Raw genomic sequence first — 17767 nt, forward strand, 5'->3', positions numbered from 1 at the left:
TAAATTACATTGTAGGGAAATTTTGTCTAGAATGTTGGATTTTAAAAGGGATCATTTGCGATCCCTCCAATCTTTTCCGGGAATTAAACCTAGTGTTGTTTTTCTAGTATAATAATTTACTCAATTTTACCCTATTAGCACAACATCGTAAACCGTTGTCTCAATCCAACTTTCAAAAAGTGGCATATACAAATTATATTTGTCATGAATATGAATTTTCGATTGGACACGGAATCTATGTCATATCGATCCAAAATACTATATTAGTAATAAATATTTTATATTTTATTTATTTAAATTATGCATGTTAAGTTTCAAGTAAACTAAAAATATCTAACCATTTGTTTTATATAAAAAGAAGGTAAAAATACCATGATGGCACTTGTACTAGAAATTAGATTGCTTTTTGCCCTTTTTATTAAAAAAATAGTCAAATTAGCCATTGTACATTAAATGAAAGAGCAAACTAATACTTTCCGTTAAAAATTCCATCTTCTACTGTTAAAACTAACTTGGCTAACACAATAATTAGACAATCGCACGTGGCGTGCCACATACAGCTCATTTTGATATAGTGACCAATTTTTAACAGTAGAATTGGATGAAAATTTTAAAATAAGCAATTTACTTTTTAATCTAATGTATAAAGATCAATTTACTCATTTTTTAAGTAAAAAGGACAAAATACAATCTAAATCGCACTTATTTTCATTAACAATTAACCATATGTTTTTCTTTGGAAACATAAAATGTACCGATCTATATCACTCGACTCTTAAGTGTTTTGAGAGAAGTATGCTTCTTTCATGTACGTGTTTGAATGATGTCAGAATATATGTGTTAAATACAAGTATCAAACACAAAGAAGAGGTTGAATTAGGCTGAAAATGTTAGCAATTCAATTAAAAACTATGAGGAAACATGGAAGTATAGCACTGGGATTTGGTACAACCAAATACTCCAAGTTGGAGTGAGGCCCTAGACGTCCAATTGAATCAAAATCTTCACGCGTTCTATCGATGGTATTGCCAATACTCCCTGCAATCACCCTGCAAACAATTACAGCCCTTTTCAACTTCTTCAACTTGAAAGATACCATGTTGTCACACACTTCTTCACTACTCGTACTCAACCTAACCCCATTTTTCCTAGTGAATTCCATGTCAAATCGGGAATGAATAATCCGGCACGCTCGACAGCTCGGGTCTTTGCAGAGCTCCGGCACCGGTTTCGGCTTCCTGCAGCAAGCCATTGTAGTGCCATAGAAAAGTAACAGCTCGTTTCCATCTATGGTGCTCCTTGGATGTCTCTCGTGTTGTTGGTTGGCTTTTTTGATAACTTTTTCTCTGTAATCCTCGAACCTTTTGAGAACTTCAATGGAGTTCTTCACTTTTAGTACCCTTTTGATCTTCCATGATGGCTTTGACTTTGAGGGATCCATTGACGCACTTTGAAAAATCAACTCAATTATGTTCCTTGATGGGTCACCAACATTGAGCTCTGATAGGAAAGAAAACTTGCATTGCAGAGTTAGATTGCATGCAGAATATGTAGCAACTATTTCTAATAGCAGAGCCAGAAACCATGTTGAAGACTTAGACAAAAGATGGAAGCCATTAAAGGAACACAGGGTGAAGCAAAAGTGAGCAAAAAGAAGAGAAAAGACATACCACAAAACTGAGTTTTAGGATGGATTGGCCTAAAAAGTGCTTCTCGAAAGGGGTTTCTGAGTTGATGAACAAGCTCTTTCTCTGGGTTCTGGGTTCTTGAATTCCCACAGTTTTTTTCTGGTCTTCCAACCACATCACTCAGCTTAGCTACACAGTTGACATTCTCCTTCAAAGAAACCCAAACTGCCAGCATTTCTCCAATTGTTTTCCCTCTCTCTGACATGGATACTTTACAACTTGTCAAGGGAAGGCAATGGGAGACACTTTTTTCTGACTTACACTTGTTCCACGTTATATTATTCGGATCCGGATAATACCCTTACTTTCACAAGTTTAAACAGCCTATCATATCCTTAAATTGAAGGGTTGAAAATATATATAAATTACAGACATTGAAATTCAAACCCTGAAATAACCGATTAAACTAAGTTACAGATTCTATACGTTGTAATCATTGCCAATCATAGTCCCTGCAAAAAACGTGGCAGTTTAATCTCATGTCAGTTTGATGTATTGTTTAGACATGGTAAAAAATTGATGGGTTCAAGTGGAGATATGGGTCACAACGTGGCTACATTCTTATACCATCCCTGCCCAAAACAAAGACAAAATGGGAGACTTTAAAGGGTTTTGGATTCTATCAACAGTGCATTTATAGTGTCTACCCTACTCAAGTTCAAAACAAGACTGCAAGCTAAGGCTACCTAATATAAAAAACTATAAATATCTGTTCAATTCAAAATATTACCATCATAAGCATAGCGACCAACTTCTATAATTCTCTTTATATAATTTTTCAACCTATTTGGAAGATTAAACCTTCAAATATGTCGAGAATGAATAAGGAAATCTCGAGTAAAACTTAATACAAAAAAAAAATTCTTGAAGTGTGCTCGAAAGCAGTTTCAAACCAGAAATTCATCCATACCAGTGAGATAACAAATTAGACACTTTATGAAAGATTTGTCTCTAGTCTAGAATGTGACAAAATACTAAGCATGTTTTCTTTTGTTCTTCTAAAAGGTTCTTTTCAAATGGTTCACAATTCACATGCAACAAGAACAAAAGTAGTTGTTAATGCATTCCAAACAAAGAGAAATTATAGCTTATTTTGTACTTTTATACCCCAGTACCGAGAACAAGTTGTCTGCAATTGAATCTCACCCTTCAATCAACAATCATTATGTCCAAGATCTAACCTTGGATTCTTCACATGTTTGGTCAATCATTTGCCTATGTCTCAAGCAAGCCTCCAGCAATCATTTTTTTTCTCTGGATAATGTTTGAAAAATAATCCATCAAAATGTCTAGTAAAGATTTGATTTGAGGCACGGTATCTGAGAGGCAATGGTCAAGAAAAACACAGGTATACATTGTATAAATCACAAATTATCTATCTAAGAAGTTGAAGACAAAATGGATAAACATGTTTCTTACAATTTCTATTTCAAGAACTTGTTTTACAACACTTCTCTGTAAGAAAATAATACATATACCAGTTCCACATTAGTACAAACACCAAAGTTAATACAATGACTGATTTGCAGCAGAAGGTAGTTTGTACGCCAGTTAACAAGATCAGCTCAGACAGTAAACCAATATTTATATATATAGGGAGAGAGAGTGAGAACAAGACATATTTTCAGAATAATATTTCTACTTTTCTTTTACCAGCCAAAAAGATGGAAAAAAGAAATACTGTTCATGTTTTATTGCTTGTCACCTTCATTGTTAACAGATTTATGGACCTGTCAGTATTCTTCCCATGGTCTGGGAATATGCATAAGAATGATTTAGTGGTGTAATGTCAACAGTGAGACCTTCACTCGGAGCTTCTCTAGATCCATACTGGTTCATGCCACCATTAGGAACACCATAGTATGCTGTCATTGGAGTCACTTGATGTAGTTTGAAACTAGAACCACCAGTCTGATGGTGGCTTTGGACCACTTCAGAATGCAATTGCTGATGCTCGTTCGAACTATTCTCGGGAGCAGGGCTAATCCCAACACCAAGATCAAGGCTAATGGCATCATTTTCTTCTGATCTAATCCTTGATAGTGCATTTACAGTTACTGGTCCGGCTATATCATGGCTACTGGTCTTTGCAGTAGGGACATCGTGATTGTGTTTTCCCTCATACGTGGTTATAACTGCTTTCGGATCATGAGATGCCCTCTCAATGTGTTTTCTAACAGGGCAACCAGCACTGGTGCACTTATAATAACTCCTACATAAAAAGTAAGCAGAAAATAAAATATGATCAAATAATGTAATAGACCATGATCAAAGAATTCGGTCAACAGTATCATAAACTGAATAGAAGATCCTAAAGTATGTGCCTCTAAGTCTGCAAGAATTGGACCTATAAGCAAAACAACAAAACACAAATATCGCTTAGCATAAAGAGAATTGAAGATCCATACATATATCCATTGTCTTCTCTAATTTATGACGAAGCACTTCGGAATTTTACGCCGACCAATATAGTGTTTTAAGAACTATATGTCGAAACATGACTTTATTAAATGGTAAGATTTGCAATTTATAACATTCTAATTCTATCATGTTTCATTTAATGATACATACCTAGGATTAGGATTTCCTCTCACTACTTTTTGCCCATACTTGCGCCATCGATACCCATCATCAAGGATATCAACTTCACTCAAAGTCTGTACAACAACACGTGGTTCCCGTATAGGCTTCACCACAGGAATGATATCAATCCCCCCATCCATCTTCCTGCTCATATTCGATAATATCAATTAGCAAGCAGACAAAACCACAGAGTAGAAAGTTAAACCTTCATGTGAAAAATAACAATACCTTCGCTTTGAGAAAGGATCATCATCATCAACATCATCCACATTATCATCATTAGCTGTGACCGGAGATGAATCTGCTGTATTATTTGGTTCAATACTATGAGCCATCTGGCCATACATGTTGGATGACTTGTCTAAAACGGGGAAAAATGAAAGATTAATTCATAACTTAAGATGTAATCAACATATAGAAAAACTAAATGTGTAGCTTTTCTTACCATCTCTACCAGTCAAAGGTGGCACCTTGTCAAATCTTTCCTCTTGTACAGACATTGTATTTCCAGAAGAATACCGGCGGCTAGGTTGAGGTTTAGGATGATCATGTGTACCTTTGTATATTATCTCCGTAATCTGTCCATCATGAGATCGCTCAAATAGCTTTTTCACTTCACAATTAGGATGTGTACATTTGTAATAACTGCGTGGAAATTCACTTCCTTTAACATGTTTCTGTCCATACTTTCTCCAGTTGTATCCATCATCTGATATCGTGGATGAGCCACTTACTCTATGATCAGTCTGCCCTGACAGCATCCCACTATTTGAGTTCCCACTCTGGTTTAATTCGTCTACATCGATTTCAGCAGAAGCACTAGCCACAGAAGTAGCTGTATGAAATGGTACCGAGAGACTCAACTCATTTGAGGAGCCTGCCATCTCGCTCTTAACCAAAGCTGATGAATTATATGATATAGTCTGGAATTGACCTTGGATCTGCAGAGATTGTTCGCTTCTAAGATGGTTTAAATCTGCAGGTGCCTTGAATAAGCAAAAACCTTTAGACAAGGATGATATAGACCATACAAGCAGCAGGCCATAATGAACATTGATAACGATGTCAGTAATGAAAAATCAAGATAAAGAAGAGATAATAGGATGCTAATTTTAGGTGTTCTCACCAGCTACCTAAAACATTAGTTCCCAATGGCACATGAAATCGGGATTCTAGATGAACACCTAACCATATAACTATGGCTATATAGAAATATGAAATGATTGCCCATTAACTACAGGGGGCAACGAAACAAGAAAGGAAATTACCAGATTTGATCTAGGATGGGGTCTAAACTCAAAGCAGCTTGGATTTCTTTCATCAAAAGCATTAGAACACGCAGCAGTCACTGAATATGTACTAGAATTAACAGAGCCATGCACTGCCTGAGGCTTAATGAGAGAACCAGTAGTCGGTGAAGGCTCTGCCTGGAAGAACAAAAAGCAAACAACAAATTATTCAGTGTAGTTCTACAAAACTACTTCACTTTCATTCACCGACAAACAACAACTGATAAATTTCCAGTTACTATTCTCATGATCATGAACAAGTATATAAAGCTCAAATTGAGCTAGTGATCTAAGATTAAACAAATTAACGCCAACATGATTACTTAGTTCCAAATAGAACTTAAGAAGAAGATTCCAAAACAAACCAAATAAAGGTGAGTAAAAGCAAAATTCTTTCAATAAATATTCATGTACTTCCAGTAAACCCTACACTTGATATGGAAAACAAGTTTGTAAAACCTCCAACCGATCTCCTCAATTGGGTTATGCAGCCACCCTTACGTGATCTACAACCCCTTCAAGAAGCCTCCTTTATAGCAGAAAAAGAAAACCGACCAATGAGTCACAGGCAATCATGTCTCTTCCCTTCAACTTGACTCACCAACTTTACATTTTCCACCCATTCATTTCACTGCCTCCTTGCATTGCACCACACATTAAACAAAAACCAATCCTTTGATCCAAATCAAACAATTAATTTTAAACAAGCATCAATCCATTCATTTCATCATCAGTATCTATTCTATATTCTTACATTACAAAAAGGGGAAAATTCTCTAGAACGTCCTCACCTATACAACCAGTTCAACCACTGAAAATGTAAAAAGCCACAATTCCCACGACCAATAGAGGAAGATTCATTATGTAAAAAAAACAGCAGTATTTAAAAAAAAGTTCAATCAAGATTTATACTTACAAATATATATATAGATAGATAGATAGATAGATATACAAAGAAAAGCTTTATTCCTCCTTCCACAATATACAAATCCATGGACATTAAGTTGCCATATCTCATAATTTATCTGATGATTGCAATATCAAAGCATCGGAATCTTTTTATTCTTTTCTTTTAAGGTCCCAATAACATCAACCACTTCAAATATAAAATCAAGCATTTTAAAGAACACCCCCACATCCCCCCCCCCAAAAAAAAAAGAGCAAATTAAGTAACCTTTTTTTTTTTGTTTTTCTTAAGCATCTCTTTAGCTTAAAATAAATCCAATAACTTCATTCAAAAACCTAGCCAACCAAACAGAAAAAAAAAATCCCACTAAAAGGCTACTCCAAAAGATAAAAATCAAAACTTCGAAGCTCACATTGTTGATTTCCTCAGTCAATTAAAAAAGGAATCTTAGGTTTTTTATTTAAGAAAAATAAAAAGAAAAGAAATTAAATTTACCAGTGAATTTTATAAAGTAGCCAGCTTTTCCTCTATTTTCTCAGGAAACAAACACAACCCAAAACCGATCCAACCCCAAAAAGACATAAAAAAGGAGGTCTAACCTTAACATCTGAAAGAAGAACAGGAGACTCCAAAAAAGAAGAAGGACTAAGCCCAGGCGGGATCGTAATACAAGCCGACCTTGAGATCGGTAGCTTAGCCGGAGCCACCAGCTTGTAGCGAGCTCCACTAGAAGCAGCTGAAGCCGATAGATCGTGCTGAGTAGCAGAAGCAGAAGCAGAAGCAGCAGCAGCAGCAGCAGCAGCTGAAGAAGAAGCTAGTATTTGTTCCTCCATTGTCAAAGAGGAAAACAAGGCAGCTAAAGAAAAAGAGTCAAAATGGATTTGATTTTTTTGTCAATTAGAAGGGGAAAAAAAAGGAGGGAGGGGTATATAAGTAAATTAAGTTTTTACATTTTTTTTGAGTTGTCTTTAATTAAAAATTAAAGCTTCAAAATTGTTCAAGTCATTAAAGTATGAGATGATTGTCACAAGAGCGCAACAGAATTTGACATTGATGTCTTATATAGGATACATTTGTAATTTCATACATATTAATTTATTTAAAATTCAAAAATTGTTTATTAATGAAAAAATTGTTTAGCTCAAAATTTAACTATTGATTTATATCTATATTTTTATTTAAAATTTTTATTGAACTGACATTAGGAGCTAATTATATAGTAATTCTGTAAAAAAATTATTAATTTTTTTATATATAAATTAAGTTATATTATTATATTTATAAGGGTGTATATTTTATATAAAATCATAAAATGCAATTTAAAAAAAAACTACCCTCTTACATATAGTCTTTTCAATAAAAAATGTTTAATTTTTTTATTTGTATATGAAAAATTATTTTTTAAAATTCTTTATAAAAAATAGTTTTCCATTTTTTTTTTGTCCCTTTCATCCTCATAGTAGATGGGAGTTGTAGGGTAGGATTTCAACCTATATTAAATTTATGATAAAAAATTTTAATCTCACTCCTTTACGAGTCAAGACTCTTTGTAGTAGATATACTTTTAAGACTTATTAAAATAAACAAAGAAAAACTAACAACCTGCTAATGTATTACTTAATTATTAAAATTAGTTTATTGTTAAAAGAGTAGTATTTAGTATACTGACAATGTATATTTTTTATTCTATAAGTAGCTTTCAAAAATTGTTATATGTTTATTTTTTAATATTTTACTATACTTTATAAAAGACTTGTTAACCCCTGATATAATAACAATGTGTCAAATATTATACCTTATTAAAAACAACTCTAATAATTAGATAATATTATTTCACTAAAATTAAAATTATTCATGATGATGAATGAATAAACCCTAATATATTAATTGACAAATGCTAAAGCCACTATCTATAACAAAATTTGAAGTGAAAATATGAGGACATAAAACGTGAAACAAGTGACATTAAAAGAAAATTACTAAATTGGTTAAACTATATTAATCAAACCCCAAATCTAACAAAGATCTAACCTTTCCCCATTAGGTTTCTTTTACCCTTTTCTTCAAGCTCTATAATTTAATGTAAAAACCTTCTAAAATTAGAGATAACTAGCAACTCCTTTAATAATAGTGGGAAAAAATTGAGCTTCAAAATGGAAGTCTCCTTTACCTTTTTAATACATCTAAATCTAGTTTATAATTATTTATATTAGGCTCTTAGATAAGCCATGAGCAAAAGACAACCTTTTTAACTATAACACTAAGTTGATATTTTGAAAATTTATCCGAGACAATTTTTTTATAAGAAAAAACTGTTTTTTTTTAAATATATATTATAGATATTGGAATTTAACTTCAAATTTTATTTAAATATCACAATTACAAATTACGGCATAAATCAATCGCATCTAGGTGTTTGCAAAAACACATTTCTTCTTTTAAATGATGTTGTTGCTTGTAATAAAATACAACATTACTATAAAAACATTAAGGACATATAATTATTATCATGGGGACCAAAGTAAGAATTCGGTGACATTGTCTCAAAAAGGTTAAAAATGAGCATTATTGTAAGTACCAAATAGACTTTGTTTCTGCAAAAGCTTATCAGCATTCATGATTATAGCTTGAATCATTGTAGAATGAGACAAAGGAAATTGAGTAAAATGCATAAAGCTAAAAAAAAATTTTTAAAAGGAATCCTAAATTATCTCATTTTTCTTAAATAAATCCTTATACATTTATAGTTCTATTATTATACCCAAATAAGTCATCTAACATAAAATTGATGTATATTAAGAGTTTATTTCAATATAAAACTAAATTTAAAAAAGAATATTTGGGATTACAGAGTACTGTGGAAAACCAGACAAAAGGAACATGAATGTCAGCATTAAACATGAAAAGAAGACAGGAGAGCCTCCCTTTAAGTGTTTATAGTGGAGAAGTTTCATAAATGAACAATCTTGTCTCAGAGAGGAATAAAAATATTGATCAGCTTCAACATTAATCACCTAGGCTAGGACTGTAAAAGCCCTGATGTTGTTGAGCAAAATAACCAGTTATCAAACAAAGCCCATATATGGTCAGCGTTAAATGGTAAATATAGTGAGGATAGGCTGACTCAGTGATGAAAAGAAACAAAGCCGGATGGGCTAACCTCCTATGGTTAACCACATTGCTAGAACGGCTAATAGTTTAAAATCGGGGCGGGCGGGGCGAGGTAAGCACATGTATTTGCATCAGTACAACCAAAAAATGATTTCCAAATCCAAGCAATCTTGTCTTTCTTGTTTTATTTCATATAAACAAGATTAAGGGTGCTACAGTTTTCTAGATTGAAAACTAAACCATAATTTACATAAACCTTCTGATGACGAGTTAGCAAAATTATCAATAAATGAAGCCTCAACCTGTCAAGAATAGTCTGTCAACAAATATAAGAAATATCCTAGTAATACCAAGCCACAAGCTACTTTGGATGGTAAGATGGATGGAATTGTGGTGGAAAACCATATGCACCGTAAGTAGGCAGCCTATCATAATTATATAAATGAGATGCAGAGGAGTTTGGATTCACAGGGAAACCCATAGGTGCTCCTGCCAAACCATACATTGCAGCTGATGGGCCGGCATAAGGATTAACCGCAGTGGGACCTGGGAAGCCAAAAGGAATGGGTGATGAGCTTAAATATGCAGCAGAATGATCCAGCAATAAACCAGGCGGCTGGAATGGAGCAACTGCAGAAGTTGAACCAGCAGCACTCAATAAGGGTGCTGCATGAACAACACTAGCAGTTGTTTTAGGATGCTTGTTGGCACTCTGTTGCTGCTTTCCTTGTGCCTGCTTCTTCTTCTTCTTCGCCTGCTGAGCCACCGGCTGACTGGCCTGCAGCTGCTGAGGCTTGGGTGCAGCAGGTGTTGCAGGGGGTTTTCTGTTTGCCAGCTGCTTCTCAAGCTGCTCAATACGTTTCTGAAGGGGCTCCCGCGAATATTGAGTTTCTAGCTTGTGCTCTTCAATTATTTTAATGACAGATTTCAAGGCACCAATTTCTTTACTAGTGGCCTCATTCTGCATGAGGAAATGTAATTGGTATAAAATAAAATAAAAATCGAATACTCAAGTCTCATACTTGGAAAGGTTTGTAGGAAATGAAAGTTTACCTGTGACTTAAGAGTATTCTTTCCATTCTGGCATACTTGCTGAGCAAGCTTCTTTGTCTCATTCAGATACTCTTCCAAAAGAGGCACAGGTGAGAATTTTTCAGCTAGCCCAAACTCAAATATAAATCTCACAGCAAGCAACTGTTTGCCACTATCTAAAAGTTTTTGAATCAAATCTGCAAAACAAAAGGTAAGGCTGTTTTCGTCAGAAGCTACTAGTATGAGGGAGAGAGATTTCTAAAACTCAAATGGGGCAGAAAATTATGTAACTTCTAGAAAAAATATGATCAATGACCCTGTATTACAACTTGAGCTGATTATTGAATAAGAGAACAATATACTACACAATTACACATGCACACCTTGATTTGATGGAACAAGAAGATCTACCCATGAAACTAATTTTCATCTTTTAGGAAGGCACTGTGTTTATTATGTGTTTCACTTGCTTCTTGCCGGTGACTACAGACTAAACCATTCTAACCATAAACCTTTTAATCAATGTGAGTCTTCTATCAAAATAATATATAATTTCTTTCTAATATAGCGAAAAAGTACCATAATTTCCTAAGCAGTTGCATCAAAATTTAAGGCATCCAACAATAGAATGACAAAAGATCACACAACTCCCTAAAATTTCAAAGTTCTATGTTTCCAATATGATGCAGGAATGAGAAGACAGAAATTCATCTAACCAATAACCGATCACCGGTATGCAGTAAGAGAACTTTAAATTCACATAAATGGTGGAAAAGAAGCATAAAACCAACCAAAAAAAAGCCTAAGTGATTGTAAAAAGAATCAAATCCAACCAAGAAACCAATAGCGACTCCGTGAATAATATACCTTAAACAGATAGACATATCCAGGCTTGACATATCAATCCATACATGAAAACTCCAATTCATAAAAGCTCTATCACACCTGATAATCTATATCAAGCATTCATGATAAAACACTCAGCCGCGGACCAATTAACGAAATTTATATGCACATAAAACATGGGAAACAAGCAAAATACTCAACCCTAAAATCAAATGCACAAGATAAGCATTGCATTCAATCAAGAAACTAATGATCTTACCATGAACTTTCTCCCCTAAACCAATTGACCTACACAACATGGTAGCTTGACGAAATTTAGCAATGGTAAAGAAGTAATCAACAAGCTCCTCTTTATCAAACATAGCTCCCAAACTATAAGTTGCCACTAAATGCAAAAACGCCGATGTCTCCAAAGAGTTATCTTTGCGCAACCTAACCTTGCCTTTCCACTCTAAAGCTAACTTCTTTGCTCTCTCCCTCACTTCTTCACTGAAGCTTAAACCAGTTTCCATTAACTGCTCCAATAAAACCACACAAACCCTCCTTAATCCGAGAAATTCAGGGTCTTTCTCACCTTTAGACTGCGAATTCTCAGCGTAAAACCCCTCCATTGCATCCAAAACCATTGCCCCAGGGTCCGTAGCACTCTGCAGTGCACAGGGAAGCTCCATTCTGATAGCTTCCCGCTCTTTTACGTGGTCGTTTATGTATTTCCTCAACCCCTTGCCATCCATTCTCTCACAAAATTTCTTCAGTTCTGGTCGAGTCACCACCGAGTCAATGTTGCCTGACGGCGGAACCGAACCATCGGACTGCACGCTCAACGAATTTGAAGACGATGGTTTATCACTATCCAACGGTAAAAGATGAGTTAATGGCTGATTAACCACCGAGTCAACTGGGTCTTGTTCGGTTAACGGGTGTGGAGCGGATGGGTCACCCTGCTTAGAGGCGAGTGGTTGAGTGGGGACGTGATCAATTGGGTTGTGAATGGCTTCGCGAGACAGGAGGATGCGGAAGCGTTGAGTGACGGAATTTTGAAGAGCGGTGAAGTGAGAGTCGAGGTCGGACCAGGAGATAGAGAAAGAAGAGAGGCGCTGAGAGTTGGCTTGGAGATCATCGAACGCTCTCTTCAGTTCGTCCTTTTTGACGTCAATGAGTTTGATTGCCGATTCAATACTACTCAGCGACGGCGTCGCCGAGCGATTTTCCGATGACATTCCTTTTGGTTTTGGAGAGATCAACTACCGAATTGTTAAAATTCTGGACTAATTTTTTTAAAAATACCTAACAAATAAATAGCAGAAGAAAAAATAATGCATACCATCTGGAAATTGAGTTTTTTTGGGCCGGGCTTTATATAAAATATTATTCTATTATTAAAAAATTATTTGAATTTAATTATAGATGTATTTTAAAAATAATGTTTCTTATTTAGGTTTTTTACCTCAATATTATAAAAAAAATTTATAAGCCAAAATAGGTCGTCAGCCAGATTAATTACGAAAATGGTATATTTTTTTAGGTCGTGCCTACCTTATAGGCACAATCGATTTTTTTAATATTAAATTTTTTCGTTTAAAAAATTATTATTATATTCTTTTTTTAATATTTATATTAATATATATGTAAAAATACGGGTTTTATACGGGTAAAAAATACCCGAAATGGGTCGAGCTTGTCAGGTAGTCGTGCCTGACAGGTAGGCACAACACCCCCTGCTGCTGCTGCCTTCCCCCTGCATGCTGCCCATTTTTCTCATGCATGAGTCCTATCACTCATGGGAAAAAAAATTTTATGGGGGACCTTATAAGCATGGTCCCCCATATTGAAGCAGCCACCGACTGTGAGAAAGAAAGGAGAGAAAAGAGAAGAAGAAGAAGAAGGAAGAAGAAGAAAAAAAAGGTAATGTATTATTTTAGTAATTTATTATAAATTATGGTGTTTTGTGAGTTTTTAGTAATATAATTTTTTTAAAAAATTGTATAATTATTTTGTTAGTAGTTCATGATTATGTTATAAATTATTAGTTTTTTTTTGTATTTTGTTATAGTTATTTGTTTTGTTAATAATTTATGGGATTATGTTACAAATTGTTAGTGTTTAGTGTATTAGTGTATTGTGATTTTTTAGTAATAATATATTTTTTTAAAAAATAATTTTATAGTTGATTTGATTATATAAATTGTTAGTGTTTAGTAGTTTAGTGTATTAGTGTATTGTGATTTTTTTAGTAATATATTTTTAAAAAAATAATTTTATAGCTATTTTATCAGTAATTTAAGATTAGGTTATATAAATTGTTAGTGTTTAGTGGTTTAGTATATTAGCGTATTGTAATTTTTTTAGTAATATATTTTTAAAAATATTTTTATAGCTATTTTATTAGTAATTTGAGATTAGGTTATATAAATTGTTACTGTTTAGTGGTTTAGTGTATTAGTGTATTGTGATTTTTTTAGTAATATATTTTTATAGCTATTTTATTAGTAATTTAAGATTAGGTTATATATTGTTAGTGTTTAGTGGTTTAGTGTGTATTAGTGTATTGTGATTTTTTTTTAGTAATGTATTTAAAAAATAATTTTATAGTTATTTTGTGTTAGTATATGATTATAAATTGTTAGTGTTTATAGTTTAGTGTTTTGTGATTTTTAATGTAATTTTTATATAATGTAATTTTATATTATTATATATTTATTTGATAATTTTTATTGATTTATTAAAATGTTGATTAAATTTGTTGTTACATAATTCTATAGGTTATTTGGAAGTTCTTTTAATTAGGTATGTTTCTAGTTCTTTTTTTTAATTCGTATGTTTTTTATATTTAGATAGTTTATATGTTTTTAATTATATTATTATTGTTATCTAACATAAAAAAATTGTAGGTAAAAAATGAGAAATTATGAGATATTTATTGTGTTTATTTCTAAAATTTGAAAAAATTTATTGTATCTTTTGAAATAAGAAAAAATGAATTCAATTTTTTTTAATTGCAGATTTGTAACAAATGGGTTCTTTGATTGATAATACAAATCACATATCAAGTACCATTAAGGAGATGGTAATAAAATTTTTATTTCATAGTCATGTTATTTGTTGAATTAAATTATATTGTATTAATTATATCGATAATATAATAATGTCAGGAGTCGTACCGCGTATTGAGAAGCCGTGTTAATAGTATAGGGTTTCAGCCAAATGAACGACTAATACCGTTCTTGGAGTTAGCCAGGTTTGGATCAGCAGCATTGATTCGGACTTTTGATCTGCGATATGACTTGATTTCCGCTTTAGTCGAGCGATGGCGTCCGGAGACACATTTCATTTGCCGTGCGGGGAGTGCACCATCACTCTAGAAGATGTTGCAGTACAGCTCGGGCTCCCCATCGACGGGAATGCGATCACGGGTGTAAGTTCAATCTCCAGGCCGGCAACCCTTTGCTATGAATTACTTGGACGCTCGCCAAGTGAGGGGAAATTTGCCAGTTTGAGGTTGTCATGGCTAAAGGCCAATTTTGAGTATTTGTCGAGTACTGCCAATAAACGGGAGGTGATGCAGGCCGTTCGAGCTTACATTATGCACTTTATAGGGGGTGTACTTATGACGGAATCAAACGGCAGTACTGTTCACTTGATGTACTTACCCCTATTATCTAATTTGCATAACACTCGTTCATACAGTTGGGGGTTCGCAGTGTTAGCCATGTTGTATCGAGAACTTTGTCGGACGACAGATCCTTCTGCGATGGACATAGGCGGATGCCTCATACTGCTGCAGTCATGGGCACTTTACTGGATACCATTCTTGGCATCAATTAGTCACCAATCTTTTATATTTCCACTCGTTAATAGGTGATGAATTTTTATGCGTTGTAACAATTAGTTGACTTTTTTTTGAATTATGTTGTTCTAACAATTTTTTTTATAGATGGAGCACAAATCCGGGTATCGGAAGGTCATACACAGTTTCGATATACCGCCTGATGATCGAGAATCATTCTGGAGAGGGGGTAAGTTTTTCCAATATCAATTTTATTTTATTATTTTATTTCACTCGACTTATGTTAATATAAAAAATGTGATTAACTGTGCAGTTCATTTGTATGCCGTATTCTATTCTAGAAATTATGGTGGTTATTCCCTCGTCTGCCCGCGTCTACTCAAACTTATGGTGCATTAGCGCACCCGTTATTAATTTTCAGATAGTGGAGTGGTATCATGGCGATCGAGTACTTCAGCAGTTTGGTTGCATTCAATATATCCCGAGTCCACCAGTACGATTGGGGGATATCCATGGGATGACTAGGAGGGAGAGGCATGGGCTTGATTGGGGAGATGAGCATAAAGAATATGTTACGATGTGGAACAACCGGTTTGAGAGGGTACCTCAGATGGATCGTGGCTTGGATCTTCAGCCCTCGTTACAGTACCTACAGTGGTACTGTGAGATAGGGAAACCATATTTGTTTGGTGGGCGGTCGATGGTAGTCCCCCTCGCATACGACACGAATTGGGCAACATTTTCCAGATCCGCATCATGCACCAGAGCCGGAGCCACAGCAGGAGCCAGAGCCAGAACTACACTCTGGAGGTAGTTCTTATCATCCAGATTTAGGGGGCGATGACTATTTCTCGGGTTCTTCAGGCCACGGATATCATTCAGAGTTTGATATCTTTAGCCCACTACTACCTCAGTACTCCAGTCATCCCGGTTCATATTTATCTCAGTACTCTACTCCTTCCGGCTCGTATCCACCTATGTACTCAACTCCTCCAGAGCAGTATCCACCGCCGTACTCTACTCCTCCCGGCCCATATCCACCTCCATATTCTACTCCTCTTGGCTCAAGTTCATCGATGGCGTTTGAGACATATGATTTTTCGTCTATGTTTCACAAACCTCTACATATAGATGAAGAGAACGTTGATCGTCATAGTTGTCCGCAACGTGAACGTCGGGCTCCACAAAAATATACCCCTAGAACTACACCATCAAACCATTAATTTTAGGGGGTTTTGTAATATAAATAACTTCCTTTTTTATGTAATAAATTTTTTGGCATTTTATTTATCAATTTATTTTATTTTTGGCAAATTATGTAATGACTATTTATGTAATGAGTTTTTTATCATTTAATTACAAAGGATAGTTATCATTCCCCCGGTTGAATAACGTTATTATAATAGTAAATGAAATACATAATAAATCCGAGTTAAGTATGTATGAACACAAATAGTCATGCTTCACCCGGAGTAAGTATGTAAATTGTATATAAACATGTACTTCGAAGGCGAATTTTGGATTTGCTTGGGTTGAAGTACATAATTGCAAAAAAAAAAGAAGTATTAAAAACAATCAATTTTAAAATGCTTAAAAAATCCATTTAATGCTACTTGGCGGGACTTTTTCTTCGAACATGTAATTAACAAAATCTTAATTTCTATCTGATCGTGACGATTGTCCAATATGGTAGTTTCGGAGCGGGCCTGGTAATCTGCATACTCCACACAACTTCCCATCGGATTTCTCTCTAATGTCCATTTCATTACGGATTCTAGATGATTGCGGATGACTTTTTGGGTTCCTACGCAACCTTTTATCTAGGACAAGCTTGAATGTCGTCGGAGGAACCTCCTAAGTAGATAGGTTAGGAAATACAGGAAACTCATTCTCCCATACACGCAACGTGCGTTCGAAGGTATACACTTCATCGATAAATTGATCTACATTGAGCGAGACTTTAGCACAAGCTGCTACAACATGTGCACAAGGATAATGAAGTGTCTGGAACCTCCTACAATCACACCGTCTATTTCGGAGATCAACTCCGTAGGACCTAAGTGGTATACCAGGTTGACGACCGATGGTCTTTGTAACACGAAACGTTTCATTACGTCGTGAATATACTTCTACATTCATCGACCTCGCCATCCGACGATTTGCAACAATTGCATCCCTGACATATTCGACAAACACGTGTCCTGCCTCCATCTGGTTGACTTGTTGCTGACCCATTCTTGGCATAAATGTAGCCAACCTGTAGAATGTAGCCGAGAAGACAGATGAAATCGAAAGATGTTGTGTTTTCAATAACACAGCGTTGATGCCCTCCACCAAGTTTGTGGTCATTTGACCGTAACGAAAGCCCTTGTCAAAACTTTGAGCCCATTGCCACGGCTCCATGGTACCCAACCATTATCAGAAAGATGTGTTTGTTTGACCTTCCATGTCATTCTCAAGTCGAGTCATCCTTTGCCGGAAAATGTGTGGCTCAAGCTCGTACGCTGTGTATGTATTAAGAAAA

At 34.8% G+C, this 17767-nt stretch overlaps 3 protein-coding genes across 5 annotated transcripts; all 3 read right to left on the reverse strand.

Annotated features, from left to right (window-relative positions):
• Nucleotides 1–876: 876 nt before the first annotated feature.
• Nucleotides 877–2445, reverse strand: LOC107895230 (uncharacterized). Its single transcript, XM_016820506.2, has 2 exons — nucleotides 1671–2445; nucleotides 877–1500 (listed from the first exon to the last, which is right to left on the reverse strand). Exons 1-2 carry the CDS (start codon nucleotides 1891–1893, stop codon nucleotides 899–901), a joined length of 825 nt encoding a protein of 274 aa, XP_016675995.1. The 5' UTR covers nucleotides 1894–2445; the 3' UTR covers nucleotides 877–898.
• A 642-nt stretch (nucleotides 2446–3087) lies between these two features.
• Nucleotides 3088–7501, reverse strand: LOC107895229 (probable WRKY transcription factor 20). 3 transcript variants are annotated; one of them, XM_041085278.1, is made up of 6 exons: nucleotides 7067–7501; nucleotides 5540–5698; nucleotides 4717–5257; nucleotides 4500–4632; nucleotides 4260–4415; nucleotides 3088–3900 (listed from the first exon to the last, which is right to left on the reverse strand). In XM_041085278.1, exons 1-6 carry the CDS (start codon nucleotides 7298–7300, stop codon nucleotides 3411–3413), a joined length of 1713 nt encoding a protein of 570 aa, XP_040941212.1. In that variant the 5' UTR covers nucleotides 7301–7501; the 3' UTR covers nucleotides 3088–3410. The 3 variants fall into 3 exon arrangements, with proteins under 3 accessions (XP_040941212.1, XP_040941214.1, XP_040941213.1); XM_041085280.1 differs by lacking the exon at nucleotides 7067–7501 and adding an exon at nucleotides 5991–6700 and having other exon boundaries at nucleotides 4717–5247; XM_041085279.1 differs by lacking the exon at nucleotides 7067–7501 and adding an exon at nucleotides 5991–6698.
• A 2228-nt stretch (nucleotides 7502–9729) lies between these two features.
• On the reverse strand, nucleotides 9730–12761 carry LOC121212478 (FRIGIDA-like protein 1). The gene is made up of 3 exons (XM_041085281.1): nucleotides 11716–12761; nucleotides 10632–10807; nucleotides 9730–10539 (listed from the first exon to the last, which is right to left on the reverse strand). The coding sequence occupies exons 1-3, from the start codon at nucleotides 12674–12676 to the stop codon at nucleotides 9940–9942; spliced, it is 1737 nt and encodes a 578-aa protein (XP_040941215.1). The 5' UTR covers nucleotides 12677–12761; the 3' UTR covers nucleotides 9730–9939.
• Nucleotides 12762–17767: the final 5006 nt, after the last annotated feature.

The sequence above is a fragment of the Gossypium hirsutum genome, chromosome A13, assembly GCF_007990345.1.
Source record: "Gossypium hirsutum isolate 1008001.06 chromosome A13, Gossypium_hirsutum_v2.1, whole genome shotgun sequence".
NCBI classification, from domain to species: Eukaryota; Viridiplantae; Streptophyta; class Magnoliopsida; order Malvales; family Malvaceae; genus Gossypium; species Gossypium hirsutum.

What these genes read in the sequence shown, in the direction of transcription:
- LOC121212478 (XM_041085281.1), bottom strand. Translation starts at nt 12,676, where the DNA reads ATGTCATCGGAAAATCGCTCGGCGACGCCGTCGCTGAGTAGTATTGAA. An exon ending in TTTAGGGGAGAAAGTTCATG is followed by an intron (nt 10,808 to 11,715) that starts GTAAGATCATTA and finishes TTTGTTTTGCAG; the next exon opens with ATTTGATTCAAAAACTTTTA. An exon ending in AGAATACTCTTAAGTCACAG is followed by an intron (nt 10,540 to 10,631) that starts GTAAACTTTCAT and finishes TTCCTCATGCAG; the next exon opens with AATGAGGCCACTAGTAAAGA.
- LOC107895229 (XM_041085278.1), bottom strand. Translation starts at nt 7,300, where the DNA reads ATGGAGGAACAAATACTAGCTTCTTCTTCAGCTGCTGCTGCTGCTGCT. An exon ending in CCCATCCTAGATCAAATCTG is followed by an intron (nt 5,258 to 5,539) that starts GTAATTTCCTTT and finishes TGCTTATTCAAG; the next exon opens with GCACCTGCAGATTTAAACCA. An exon ending in AGAGGAAATCCTAATCCTAG is followed by an intron (nt 3,901 to 4,259) that starts GTATGTATCATT and finishes CTTTTTATGTAG; the next exon opens with GAGTTATTATAAGTGCACCA.
- LOC107895230 (XM_016820506.2), bottom strand. Translation starts at nt 1,893, where the DNA reads ATGTCAGAGAGAGGGAAAACAATTGGAGAAATGCTGGCAGTTTGGGTT. An exon ending in TCCTAAAACTCAGTTTTGTG is followed by an intron (nt 1,501 to 1,670) that starts GTATGTCTTTTC and finishes CTTTCCTATCAG; the next exon opens with AGCTCAATGTTGGTGACCCA.